Source organism: Sus scrofa, chromosome 1 (assembly GCF_054392235.1).
Source record: "Sus scrofa isolate SSC_HxYL_T2T_F1_AM1 chromosome 1, Sscrofa_HxYL_maternal_Yorkshire_Landrace_v2.0, whole genome shotgun sequence".
NCBI lineage: Eukaryota > Metazoa > Chordata > Mammalia > Artiodactyla > Suidae > Sus > Sus scrofa.
In genome coordinates, this window is record NC_139383.1 from 15,350,685 (window position 1) to 15,365,588 (window position 14,904).

General features: G+C 44.8%; 1 protein-coding gene across 4 annotated transcripts in view; it reads right to left on the reverse strand.

Annotated features, from left to right (window-relative positions):
* Positions 1 to 686: 686 nt before the first annotated feature.
* The window catches only part of PLEKHG1 (pleckstrin homology and RhoGEF domain containing G1), a 246,110-nt gene continuing 231,892 nt past the window's right edge, over positions 687 to 14,904 (reverse strand). For all 4 annotated transcript variants that reach the window (XM_021086797.2, XM_085023823.1, XM_085023825.1 and 1 more), the window contains 2 exons: positions 10,919 to 12,539; positions 687 to 4,508 (listed from right to left, as the gene is read on the reverse strand). In XM_021086797.2, coding sequence (XP_020942456.2) covers positions 3,442 to 4,508; positions 10,919 to 12,539 — 2,688 coding nt within the window. In that variant the 3' untranslated portion in view covers positions 687 to 3,441. The remainder of the gene's footprint in view (positions 4,509 to 10,918; positions 12,540 to 14,904) is intronic.

The following is a 14,904-nucleotide window of genomic DNA, read 5'->3' on the forward strand; positions in this document are numbered from 1 at the left end:
GATTGCAGTAACAGTTTCCTATCAAGAAAACAAATACCATCCCAGGCCAAATTTATTTATTTTTAAATTTATTTAAAAATTTTTTTTTTTTTTTTTTTTTTTTTTTTTTTGCTTTTTAGGGCCACACCTGCGGCATATAGAAGTTCCCAGGCCAGGGGCTGAATCGGAGCTGTGGCGTTTGGAGCCACATCTGTGACCTACGCCACAGCTGACAGCAATGCCAGATCCCTAACCCCAACCCACTAAGCGGGGCCAGGGGCTGAACCTCAGTCCTCATGGCTACTAGTCAGGTTCGTTACTGCTGAGCTGCAACGGGAATTTTTTTTCTTTTCTGTTTTTAAAATGTTTTCTTTCTTTCTTTCTTTCTTTTTTTTTTTGACATTTCTTGGGCCGCTCCTGCGGCATATGGAGGTTCCCAGGCTAGGGGTCCAATCGGAGCTGTGGCCACCAGCCTACACCAGAGCCACAACAACACGGGATCCCAGCCGAGTCTGCGACCTACACCACAGCTCACGTCAACGCCAGATCCTTAACCCACTGAGCAAAGCCAGGGATTGAACCTGCAACCTCATGGTTCCTAGTCGGATTCGTTAACCACTGCACCACGACGGGAACTCCTAAAATGTTTTCTTTAGTTCTGAAAAATCTTGAGCTTTCTAGAATAAACACACGAATTCACACTATAATTTACTTTGTACTTTACAAACTTTATTAAATAATAAGCATTACTAACTCATTATCTTATATACAGTCTTGAAGCTATGTTTTCCTAGATGCATTTTTTTTTTTGCATAAAGAACAGCATGGGTGAAAAGTGAACTTATAAAAAATCTGAACCTTCAGTACAGAGACCTAATAAGAACTTGACATACACTTAAGTACATATGACTCTTTCCCCCCAATTATATACATCCCTACCCCACCTCCAAAAAAAAACTATTTTAATCAAAAGCGCTTAATTGATAACTTTGAGGGAAAATACAAACTTGGTTATATATATACACTTAGCTCTCAAAATCTGCCTCCTGGTTGACAGAAGGGATCTAGGGAAGTACAGATTTGTCCTAGAACCTAAAGACAACCACACAGCTATTTTATACAGTAAGACAGCAGCCTTCGTGCAGCGGGGTGCATTCTAGTGACATCACAGTTGTGCAACAGGACACAGGTATGGAGAATAATTTCTGGGACTAAGACACCAGGGGAATGAGGTCTTAAAAACGAAAAAGTCAGACGTGGGAAACAGCATTCCTGGGACAAGAAGCATCAAGTAACTTGGTTTTGTAAACGCACTTACAAATACTCCTAGCAAGTCGGAGACTCTCTCCTTTGTCGTAGTGCTTCTCCTTTCTGATACTGCTTCCTCTTGAAAACTCATATCGTGTTTAAAGAAAAGCAGTGAACAAAGGGGTGTCCCCAGTGCAATGCTAGTCAATATGGACTCTGTTTATAAGCTACAAGAAGAAAGAAGAGTGTGGAGAAGGAAGAAATTTGGGTTATTTTTTGCTCTTTAAAGAGGAAAACAAATGCTTTGGTACCTGTGTGTAAAATAAGGATGGTCCCATTTTAAGAGTTTTAGTTGAGAAAACCAAGCGCAGCTCGTAAAGGAAAAGAATCATGGTAAGATGTCACTGGTTCAAATCAGTATCATTGCTTATCTTTATTAAAAAAAATTTTTTTTTTGTCTTTTTGCCTTTTCTAGGACCGCTCCAGCGGCATAGGGAGGTTCCCAGGCTAGGGGTGTCTAATCGGAGCTGTAGCCGCTGGCCTACACCAGAGACGTAGCAACACGGAATCCGAGCCGTGTCTGCGACCTACACCACAGCTCACGGCAACGCCGGATCCTTAACCCCCAATGAGCAAGGCCAGGGATCGAACCCGCAACCTCATGGTACCTAGTTGGATTTGTTAACCACTGCACCATGACGGGGCACTCCAATCATTGCTTATCTTTAAATGAAAAGCCCAGAGCCACTTTCGATCTACACACGATATTTGTTAAAAATGAAGCCTGAGAGGGAAGGGGAGGGGCCACAGAATGTAAAATGGCTTAGGATGGGAATGCAAGGGCCCTGTGGTTTGAGAAAACATTGCATTGATGGCGGTCTTCAATAAAATATTTTTATAAAGTGGCAATAAATTCACCTTCATGTTCCTACTTAGCTTCTTTAGTTTTTCCTTTTACTCAGAAGGTCTTGCTTTTTTTTCCTGCTTCCTTCCATAAAGAGTTGGAATAGTACATATCATCAGATTGAACCACTCTTTAAAGACAATAATTACAACATAAAAGTAAGATGTGATTAGTCAGAATTTAGTAACCAACAATCCTGCTCTTTTATATGCCCCTAAACAATGAAAGACGACCCCTATGTGACATCTGGACTAGAAAATAAATTTCATTGCAGTCAGTGAAATTCTCAAGGCTGGGATCAGGTCCTTTGGCTGAGTGCAAAACTCCTAAACAGACATCTGAAAAACTACTCTGGAAAAGGGTCATTTTCAAGCGCTTTATTTTAGCGCTTGGTTTACTTCTACAGACTAGAAACAAGCACAAAAAGTGAAAGGTTCTATCTGTCCGCCTCCCCAACTGTAATATGATGAGATGATCAAGTTGTACCCAGATCAACCCATCTTCCCTAATAAGTCAGTTTGCATTTCTTGCACTTGGTTTTAAGCCATTAAGGGGATCATTCATTTAACCTCAGAAATCATAAAGTAAGGATGAGCAGCACATTCTCCAGGCCTTGTCCAGGAATACAGGCAGGATTTTTGCTCATAGAAAACTGATCATGCTACATTCTAATTTCCCATAGTTTCGTAATTTTTGCATTATAATCGTGAGGATACCAGAATAGAAACCCTAAAAGGGCACCTAGGCTATACTACAATTAGAGATCCCTCGCTGAAGTTATTCTAGGGTCTTGTCATAAATTTAACAAAAATGTCAGATGCAAGCATCATCCTTTAAACAGCTTTAGTTTCCTTAAACAAACAAACAAAGAAAAGGCCTCCTTGCTGCCTTTGAGTCTTAGGATAAAACTACTATGGCTTCTGGGCAATAGGAGAAGATTACTGCAATTTCTAAAGTCTGGGCACTAATTGTCAGGATATAGGGGAAAAAAATACCATGGCCATCATGGTTTTTTTTTGTCTTTGTTTTTTTTAAAAAAGCCTAAAAATTTTCAAGTAAGTTTGACTTACATGAAACGCGAAGGCCATCAGCATCAAAAAAAAAAAACACAGTGTAGGATGCTGACATCGCTACAGTACAATCCCGGCTGATCACCAGCCGTTTCCAAGAGTTGTGCTGTTAAAGAAAGTATATTTTACACCTCTGGTTATTACAAAATTGTTTTCATCTGGTACATACAAAACACCTCTCAGTGTCTGTAATTTATGAGCATGAGAAGAAGTGAATTCAGGCAGCTACTCTTAAGAACCTTAGGCGAAGCTGCTTGAACTAAGACACTGGAATTTTTCCCTTAGAGACTGGACAATATTTTGCTGATTGGGAGACGGCCCCTTCCAGAGATAGTCATTCAGTTTGTCAGAATCGTTGTATGATGTCAGATACGGTGACATCCCCAGTTTGCTGCTCACTGGCTTTGCTGGAGTGCAGGCATTCGTCAAAGGGTAAGAGGTGTTGTTGCTGCTGCAGACACTGTCAGAAGAGTCAGGGTCCATCGTCTTTGGATCGGATTTCCCTCGACGACCGTGGGAGTGCTCTAACTCTGACTCATCTTCTTCTGACTTTATCTCCACATAGTCATCGTCGTCTCCTTCAGTCTCTTTGAAATTGGAAAAATAGTTCTGCGTAGCTATTTGGGCACTTAGAGGTAAATTTCTGTTTACTACCAGAACTTTCTGCGAGTCCTGGAGCGTGAGATCCGAGCGTTTTTCGGTGCCCTGTTGACAGGAGTCTGAGATACCCGGCAGCAAATCCTGGTGACTCTCCCACCTTGCACTTCCTTGTAGAGACAGGGGCTGCTTCCTTCCCATGTCACTGGGGTAGCTGATGGAGTCTGCGGACTTGTTTATCAAGATGGAGGAAGACGACTGGGACCTGTTATAAGGCTGAGACTTAGCACTGATGCCTTTCCTACCCAGAGAATTGTAAAGATGGCCCTGACATGAGTTCTCTTTGTTTGGCTGAGTGACCACCACGCTGTGTCTCTGCAGGGAGCCCAGCAGAGGGTCGGGGGTTTGAAGCGAAGGCACAGAGCAAGCTGTGGACAATTGTCTTGGGGTACTTTTTGTACTGATCTCGAAGGTGGGATATTTTGACTTCAAGTCTTGCTCTGGCCGGGGACAGAAATCTGCTAGCTCCCCATTACTATAGGTTGAATGCAAAAGCCAATCCCCGCTCCCATGTTGGGGGTGGGAAGGTGATGAGCTCCTGAGGTTGGAAGAGTCTTGAGGGCTGGCCCAGCCATCCTTCTGAGTCTTAACAGGTGTCTCTCTGAATACGATCTGGTCATACAGTTGGGAATACTCAGCAATCCTGGCCCCTGGAAAGCAAATATCAAAACGGTAAATATACACAGGGTCATTTCTACATGCGAAGATTAAAAAAAAAAATAAGAACTTTCTGACAAATGTTTTAAAACATATTTAAACGGTAGACAGGACTTAGCTAAGTTTGAGGATGAGTAATCATTGAATACTATCCAACACATACTAATAAAATAATCCACAGTTTAATAAAGAAAAAAGCCACTCAAAACCTCATTAATTTGATCTAATTCTGGATTATTTTATTTCAACAGCTAATCTGCAAGGGTTCCCTATTTGCAATGAAAATTTCTAGTGTTCTTTTCAAGCATGAGATTGTGACAGTGCTAAAAATGAGCATTGTAACAGTAAGAAAGTCAGCACTTTTTTTTTTTTTTTTTTTTGCTTTTTGTAGCATATGGAAGTTCCCAGGCTAGGTATCTAGTTGGAGCTGCTGCTGCTAGCCACAGCCACAGCCATGCAGGATCCCAGCCGTGTCTGTGACCTACACCATAGCTCATGGCAATGCAGGATCCTTAACCCACTGAGAGAGGCCAGGGATTGAACCGAGTCCTCATGGATACTAGACAGATTCGTTACCACTGCACCATGACGGGAACTCTGAAAGTCAGCACTTAAACACTGGTCAATGAAGAATAACTCAAGTTCTTATTAAAAGAAGCATGAGCACAATCCACTCTGCAATGGCGACCCCTGCCTCACCAGTCTTGATTGCTCTTAGACGACCACCCCCAGAAGAATCAGCTGTTCCTATGCTTCTTGCTTCCAGGCAGCCCTCCACTGCCACTGTCTGGGGACATCAATAGGAGGTCCGCCCTTCTGGGACTACAAAACCACATCTCCCTTCCCACTACCAAGAAGCTGGGGACCGAATGCTATGCTTCCAAGACATTACAAATGAACCATCCTGTGCATATAATCAATAGCCTAATGCTCTCTAGTAATGGCTGCAAAACACAACTTTACCGTCATTTCCATAAAAGCTATTGCCACTTCAGATTAAGTTACGAGGCCATTATCCTCTCTGCTCTACTTCTGAGAACAGACATTGCTAAAGACATTCACAGAACCATGAGATAGATAGAGAAGTCTCTTGGGCCGGAAATGAGTCAAAAGAGAGAGCCCAGAGAGGTCCATTTCAAGACCTGTCCTCCCCGCATCTCCCCATCCAGGTATCCACATGACCGCTGCAGAAGCGAAGAATTCCATGAATTCCTATAAATCGCTCAGACCACATCGACACCGTCTCGGCAAAGGGGATCTACCCCACATGATCAGTAAGGGACAATATAGCTTCTTCCTCTTTAAGCTGGTAACCTGTTGGTAGTAAATGAGTCCTTGACTTTAAACTAAATATTTAGCTGTTTCTGCCATTTCCTTCAAGTTTGTCTTCTATGAGGACAGAGAACAATCTGCTCTTACTGAACTGTAACCTCCCCCCAGCCCAACAAATTGCTTGCCCCTTAGTCCCCAGAATCAGGAGAGGGTGTTCAACTTCTCATTAGAGATCCTACATTCACTCAGATCCTTCAGGGCTTCCAAGTCCAAAGTTCTTGGAAGGACAGAGATTATTAGATGTTTCTAGTAATGAAAACTTGAGCTATTATTCCTTGAAGGGCACAGAGAAGACTCTCAATAAGGTTAAGATTTGGTAACCCCTTGAGAGACTGAACATCTACATGGACACCTAGGAGCCTGTATTAACCATCCTGAAATATATGATGTTTCATTAACTACAAAACCCAACTAATGTTAGCTGGACCTTTAGGCTTGTCTTTGGATGGCAGTCCCACTTGAAAGTCAAGATGGTTCTTCCCAAGCCACTCTCACCAACACCACAGCTCTGAGCCTGATCCCATAGCTGAATCAGGAAGGCTCTGACCTTACACAAGATGCCCAGAAAATGACAATTTGGGGGAAAGCAGAAAGAACCAATTTTAAACATTCAGTTAAACTCTTCCAGTACCACCATTTAAAGATAAAGTCTTGTGAGAACAATTAGCTGTTGACTTTAGAACCCAGTGGCCCAGATAACCTGAAACCATGTATTATCCAAAAGCTCCTTTGTATTTCCCATGCCTTTTTCTTCTTTATCACACTCTCTTCTTCTTCCTTTGCTTAGTCAAATCCTATTTACCTCTCAAGACTCTCTATAAGCCTTATCACTTCTATGAACTGCCTTCTCCTACATACTTAGTGTGCTATTGGTCGTGTACACAGGCACACACACAATCTGGTGTTGCTAGTTGTTCAATACAAGCTGGTTTATCATTCCATCTAGTCCAGGAACTTTTAATTTTGGAGTAAAATCCCTACAGAAAAGTAAGCATAGTTCTAGACAGAAATTGGTCTCAAGAGCTTCTTAATTACTTAGGTAGTTTTGGGACTGCCTCCCTTTGTTCTAAATACAGTGTCAAAAAGACATGTGCTTTCCCTAAGACTATACCGCTGAGAGTGGAAAGGCAGCCTAGAATTCGGGCACAGTAGGAAGACGGGAAGCAGGAAAGACTCAATTGAGAGTCTTTGATAAAATGCTCTCTAAACATACAGTACATATTGTAGACAACTCATAAAGGGCACCGTTTATCTTTGGATAATAAAAAGTTGACCATTTGTACATTTGGAATAAAAAGTATCTCATAAATAAACAATATACTGTGCCCATCTTACGTTTTGGGGGTTTTTTGGTCTCAGCTTGACTAAAAGAGTCTATAACTTGTTTGATGCCAGTGTGAATGAGACATGAGCTTCCAGAGCAATGGCTGTCACTAAATACATTCCCTTAGTCGGACATACAGGAAACAGCCAGTCCAAGACGACACCTCTACCCTAAAAAGCTTATGACGGCTGGATCAGAGTTCCCCCTCATCCTTAGTTCTGGCATTAATAGGCTTTATGGGGCATGTATATGAGCCTTATGCAAAACCCCAAGGCCATCTCTGGTTTTTTTCTCTTCTGAAGTCTAGAAGGGACAATTCTTATGATTCCAGATAAAAATATGAAGTGATCCTTGTTGAAAGAAGTATGGAATATACTTTTTGGACAGAGGATTAAAAGCAACGTCTCTGATGTGGCTTGGGATGCAGAACAAGGCATTAAAATGTTCTTTTGTCTTCCCTACTTTACGCGAGGAGGAAAATTCCTCAAGCATGGCGTCTTCTCCCATGTGAAACATCACCCATGAAAAGGGGACCCCAGAGGCTTCCTTGGCCTCAAAGACTCTCGGGAGGGAGGCCTGATGGCACGAGAAGACGGCCGCCGCGCTACAGGCTCTACGAGGTGGGCAGGACTAGACCTGGTTGAGGGAGTAACAGGCGGAAGTCTGGCCCGGGGCCTGTAGACCCCGGCTAGAGAGGTCAATAAAGGTGCTGGAGAGTTTCAGCAGGTGAATAGGGTGCTCCTCCTTCCGCACAGCACCGAGAGCAAGCTCCTGGCAAAGTGGCAAGGCCCATGCGGAGAAGTCTGGAGAATCGGTCCATTCGATTACGACGTCCTGTGCCCAGATAAACAAGAGAGAGAAAAGGAGTCATCAGGTCACCTGATGGAAAGCCTAGTGGGCACAGGAAGTGGTCTCGAGCCACCCAGATGGAAGATTCCTGGGGTCTGAGCGATGGCAGGCCCAGCGGACCGGCTCCTGCCAGACGGCAGGGGGCGAGCCACTCTCGGAAGATGATGAGCTCTCTGTCGGCGGGAACAGCGACCGGAGCCCACCATGTCAAGAAAGAGCCCAGACATACACCTGAGACAAGATCGTACAGAATCCCAAGGAGATACAAGTAGACAAAACAAAATGAACAAACCAAAAGCCGCCAGGAAAAAATGAAAAAAAAAAAAACAAAAAACCAAAAAACCAAAAAACAACCCCAAAGGGAAATCTCTTAATACTTCAAAGGTAGGTTAAAAAAAAGGAGACTATTCAAGGTAGTTATAAGCCCTTGCTTCTGCCAGGGTTAGAGTCTTGCAGGTTAATGGATGGTCCATATTCCAAATAGCCTGCCTCAGGCAATTACCACTTTTTAAATGATAGTCTGCTGGCATCATCAATCCATCATCATCAGAAACCCTAGTAATGTATTCCGAGGTGCCCTCCCCCAGATTCACTCAGCGGTTGCACTGCCCATGCGCTACTATTTCCTGTGCCATCTGTGCCCCCCAGGAGTCTGTCTGCAGCTGGAACGCAGTCACCTTTTCTACACGTAACAACAAACCAGCTTAGCAGCACTAGCATTGGAAGAGGGAAGTGAATTAATGCAAGTATGTTAGTGCAAAGAGAAAAACATATGTGACCTGGTCTCTCTCACATTCATATAAAAATCACTTTTAACCTTTAATTTACTTAAAAAGACAAACAAGTCAAAGAGAGTCTGTAAAATCCTTCAGGTAGCAATTCCAGGGCTTAGCTTCCCTCTGTGTTAAGAAATCTTACTGTATGATTTTATTAGGTCTGGAAAAAGAATAAAGCTTTAGATAATTTCCTCCCCCTTTTTTAATGGCCATACACACAGCATATGGAAGTTCCTGGGCCAGGGACTGAATCTGAACTGTAGCCTATGCCGAAGCTGTGGGAATGCTGGATCCTTTAATCTACCGTGCCAGGCCAGCCACAGCAGCTACAGTCAGATTTTTAACCTACTGAGTCACAGCAGAATTCCTAGATAATTCCCCTTTTTTTTTTTTTTTGCTTTTTTTTGGGCCACACCTGAGGCATATGGAAGTTCCTAGGCTAGGGGTCGAATTGGAGTGGTAGCTGCTGGCCTATGCCACAGCCACAGCCACACCAGATCTGAGCCACATCTTTGACCTACAGCACAGCTCACGGCAATGCCAGATCCTTAACCCACTGAAGGAGGCCAGGAATGGAACCCACATCCTTATGGGTTCATAACACGCATACCAGTTAGACTGGTAGCCCACTGAGCCACAATGGGAACTGCCTCCCTAGATAATTCTCAAATACTCTCAAACTTAAAAAAAAATTTCCAACATTTCTTTTTCTTTTTTTTCCTTTTTTTTTTTTTTTTTTTTTTTTTCTGGCTGCATCTATGGCCAGGGATCAAACCCCACACCACGGCAGTGACAATACCAGATTCTTAATCCACTGTGCCACAAGAGAACACTAGCAGATTCTTGTCATGCAACTTGTGAATTCATCTAGGACTCTGGTATCCTCTTGTTATTCTCTGGTTTCCACCTAAGAAAGCAGTCCTAAAGAAAGGGGATTAGTGGCATCAAGCTGCCCCGATGAGTTATGTCACCATTAAGGTAACTAAATGTGTCCTGATACTGAGCCACCTAGTTTTTACTTTTAACTGGAGAACTGTCTCCTCTCGTTTGATACAGAAGTGGTCCTCTGTCAGAAGATCTAGTGCAAGGATTCTCAAAGTAGGACTGAACGTCCACACTTAAAAAAAAAAAAAAAATTCAGATTCCTGGGCATAAGCCCAGAAATCTCCTTGGGTCTGGAGGTGAATAACTCCTCAGGTGAGAGCCAACACCCTTGGGTTTTTTTCTTTCCGTGCCAGTCCTGTGCTTTATTCACATCTATGCCTTTCCACTGAGAACCCCGGGTAATTTTAGCTGCAGGGTATGTATTTTTAAATTTTTTTGGCTTCATCCACGCATTGTGTGGAAGTTCCAGGGCCAGGGGTCAAACCCGTGCCACAGCAGTGACAATGCCAGATTCTTAACCTGCTGAGCCACCAAGGAAATTCCTGTACTTCTTTATAACAGAGAAAAAAAAAAAATCAAACTGATCATCTCCTTCCTTTAACCCTAAGGGTGCCAATATAATACCTATGATCCTGGTTTAGTTTTGCCCAAAACAGAGCGTTGATTAAAAGAATTAAACCTTGGACACTTATATGAGAGTATCAATGGTATCAAACACATTACAGCAGCTGTTTAAAAGAATCAGCTAGTAAATGGAAGACATTAGAAAATAGCTGAGTTATCGTGTGAACAGCTGAAAAATGCAAAAAGGACTTTTTGTCTTTGTTAGCATGGGTAGGCATTTTGGGGGGACTCTGGAGCAAAGAGCAATCCTATTTCAGCATAAACTCTGACCCGCCTGGCTACCCCCTCTCTTAACACATTGATACACAGATGCCACCAGTGAAACTGATGGCTATTGTCCAGCTTCTGAGTATATTAGAGAAACTGCCTCAAACATCACATCTGGAGTGAGGAGCCAGAGACACCGGGGAAGGCTCCAGACCCTATCAATCAGGCTCCCACCGGCCAGCTGGGTGCACGGCTGGCTTCGTCTGTGTGTGACAGTGAGTCTGCGGTCTCACTGTGAGAATGCACATCGGAGGGACAGGAACCTCACAGCGCTAAGCGCATTTAGAACCGGACCGCGGCTCTCTCCAGGTCCTCAGAAAGAGAAGGGCGGCGCGGAGGGACGTACCAATGGCAGGCCCGCCCTGCTTCTTTTCTTCTAGGATGGCAGCCAGGTCCCTGGGCACCTGCTTCTGCGGCTGGCTGCAGGGCGGCTGCTCCAGCTCAGGGCTTTTCACCTTTAACAGCTGATTTGCCTTCTTGATCTTCTGACTGTACTGCCTGGCCATCAGGAAAACTCTGCTCCTGGTCTTATCTGCGTTGTCCATCCCTGGGCCAGGGATCTCCAGGTCCACGGGGGACAGGCTGTTGCCGGCCACGTCGTAGGGACTCTCTGCAGGCGGCAGGTCACTGGCCAGCGAGAGCCGGTGGAGACTCAGGCAGGAGCCGTCTTTGGCGGTCGAGGCTCGGTCAAGAGCGCAGGAGGCCGGCTCTGGACCATCTCCGGGCGGCAGGAGGAGAGCCCGGCCCGTGGGCAGCGAGAGCGCGGAGCGCGTGCTCAGCTCCGGGGTGCTGCCTGCCAGCGGCCCCTCCTGCACGTCATCTTTGCTAACGGGAAACGCTGCCAGCAGCCGGTCTCTGGCTTTGACTTCGTTTTTCTTGATGTAATTTTCCAGGTCATTCCAGATTTCGTCTACTTCTTCGGACAGTTTATCGGAGATGGACCGATCAGCTATGGACAAGTTACAGCCGAAGGAGTTATAGAGCAAACTCAGATAATCATTCTCAGCAGGTCCCGCGGGGTAGGGCGCTTCGTCCTCGCTGAACTGGAGGCTGTCCTGGGAAATGGAGGCCCTCAGACTGTCACAGCACCCCAAGTCGGCCTCCAAGCCCAGGAAGCTGCTCCTCTTGGGACGCTTGAGGCTGCTGCACTTGAAGTCCCGGGAAGGTGGATCCGGGAGCCGGATAGTGTCGTAGAGGTTCTCCTCCACGACCTGGAGGTCGCGTGCACTTTGGTTCAGGGCCTCCCGGCCCGGGGGCGTTCCATCTCTCTTGGGGTGCAGAGGGCTCTTCTCGGGGCCAGTTGGCCTCTTCGAGAAAGCTAGCTCCGGGGTGCTCTTGGGGCGAACGGATTCCCTGGCTGATCTGGGGGGAGGGGCTTCAGCGTCTTCCCGTTTGGCAACCATCAGTTTCAAATCCTCATAACTTATGTTATCATACACATGGTCTATGTCATCAATAGTCAACTCCAGAGAGGACCCGAAGGGAGTCATCCCATCCCGCCCCTCTGTTTTAGGGTCCTTCTGCAGTTCCCTTCGGGAGCTGTATTGAGAGCCACCACTGTCCCTAGTTCTTACGTCAGGGGGGCTCGCGTTGCTCTCCCCAGCACTGCTGGCCCTTCGCACCACCCTGTGGCCAGAGCTGGGGGTCTCCTCGGACTCGAGCTGTCCCATGTGCCAACTGCAAGGTCGACTGGAAGTGCTATCTTCGCACAGTCGGGTAGAATTCAGATCTGAAGAGGAGAAGGATGGCACGAACATCTGATAATCATCTTCATCCTCCTCGTTCTCCTGCGGACATCGGCGACTGGGGAACAAGGCCTGGCGGATCTGGTGGTCGGTCCAGATGCTTCTGACAGCCCCGCCCCCGCGAAGCACGCTGAAAATGGCAGAACTGCCGGGCGGACGGATCCTCTGCGCGGAAGATGAGCCTGCCGGAGTCAGCTGCGGAGACCCTTCCTCTCTGGAGACCTGAGGAGGACAGAAACACACCGACTGAACCTCAGCAGCATGGACACATAACTTGGGGTGTTCTTGATTGACACACTGCCTATCCCACTAGGCTTAAAAATTAATTTTTATTTTTGTCTTGTTAGGGTTCCCCTTGGCATATGGAAGTTCCCAGGCGAGGAGTCGAATCAGAGCTGCAGCCTGATTCAGCCTACACGACAGCCACAGCAGTGCCAGATCCCAGCCCCTATCTGCCACCTACAACACACAGCTCAGGACAACTTCGGATCCTTAACCCACTAAGTGAGGCCAGGGATCAAACCCCATGTCCTCAGGGACACTAGTTGGGTTCATTACCACTGTGGCACCATGGGAACACCTAGACTGTGATATTCTTTTTTTTTGTTTTTTCTTTTTGTCTTTTTTGGGCTGCACCTGGGACATATGGCGGTTCCCAGGCGAGGGATCTAGTCAGAGCTGTAGCTGCTGGCCTACACCACAGCCACAGCAATGCCAGATCTGAGCCTCATCTGTGACCTACACCACAGCTCACAGCAATGTGGGATCCTTAACCCACTGAGCAAAGCCAGGGATTGAACCCACAACCTCATGGTTCCCAGTCGGATTCATTTCCTCTGAGCCACAATGGGAACTCCTGAAATTTTTACTTTCAAAAAACATTTCATTAGGAAATATTTAGATGCCTGTTAGGAAGTAAAATATGAGTGAAACTAGCAGTTTCTAATCAGAGAAAACAATGGGTCTCATAACCTGGAACCTTTCTTGATGGAGCTCAGTTGTGCAGGGAGTAGACTGCCCTCTGATGTCCCTTGTGGTAATGGATTAGCTTCAAAGAGTTGAAAGGGTTAAGGCAGGTTCAAACTAATTAGTACCAGCCAACATATTTTCTGATTAAAAATAAAAATCATTATATCAAAAAAAATAAAAAATAAAAAATAAAGTTCCAGGTTTGAAAAAAAAAAAAAAACAAAAAACTCTATAGTAACCTATTGGAAATGTCAAATTAGCAAGAATTTTTCATTACTGGTCAATGAAACTGGGATACATATTACCTGGGAATATCCATCTATCAATATGTCTGTCTGCCTCCCGACCTGTCTATCAGGTAAAGAAGAAGAAAGTAGGGAGGGCAGGAATATAATTTCATCCTGAATGTTATTTTTCTTTTCTTTTTTGGTTGTTGGGGCGGTACCTGTGGCATATGGAGGTTCCCAGGCTGAATCAGAGCTGAAGCTGCCGGACTACACCGCAGCCACAGTAATGCCAGATCCTTAACCTACTGACTTGGGCCAGGGATCGAATCCACATTTTCATGGACACTAGTTGGGTTCATTACTGCTGAGCCACAGTGGGAACTCCCTGAATGTTCTTTTTCTATTAAAAATTTAAAACTAAAAAAAGTCCAACTAGTCATTTAATTTGTTTTTCACTTTTTCCCTATAATAGACTGTGGGCCATTTGAGAACTAGGAATAAATGAATGCCCACAAATATGGATATATGCACACACACACACAAATATATATAGTATTATATTTACTGTTCTTCTATTTTTTTTCTTTACCCTTTAATATCTTTCCATTTTCATCTTGCTCAGATTGCATGTATAATGTTTATAAAATATAGGCACCTAGTAACTGCATTTTATAAAATAAAATGAGTAAGTATTCGTTAGTTAAATCATGAAAAAACACTATGGAAGAGTAACAAAATAATTTTGTGAACAGAATACCTTCTTAAAATCTTTTGTTCCAGAAAAATTCCCAGACATTCTAGAAAGTTAGGAAACCTGAATTGCTAATATCAAAGTCTGTGTGTATATACATATATAAAAAACTTGGCCATGCCAGTGGCACATGGAAGTTCCTAGGCCAGGGACTGAACCAGCATCACAGCAGTGACAATGACAAATCCTTAACCTGCTGAGGCACCAGGGAACTCCCCAAAGTAAGTGTGTGTGTATGTGGGGGGGGGGGTGTGTATATATATATTTTTGGTCTTTTCTAGGGCCTCACCTCTGGTACATGGAGGTTCCCAGCCTAGGGGTCTAATCGGAGCTACAGCTACAGGCCTACACCACAGCCACAGCAACGCGGAATCCGAGCCACGTCTGCGACCTACACCACAGCTCACGGCAGTGCCAGATCCTAAACCCACTGAGTAAGACCAGGGATCGAACCCGCAACCTCATGGTTCCCAGTCGGATTTGTTAACAACTGTGCCACGATGGGAACTCCTCCAAAGTATATTTTTAAGGTGACTACACTTGAAGTTAGTGGTACTCTGGAAGATGAAACTGTACATCAAATAAATCATCAGGTGAACGGAAGAAGCTCTTAGATTAAGAAATAATCAGAGTTCCTGCT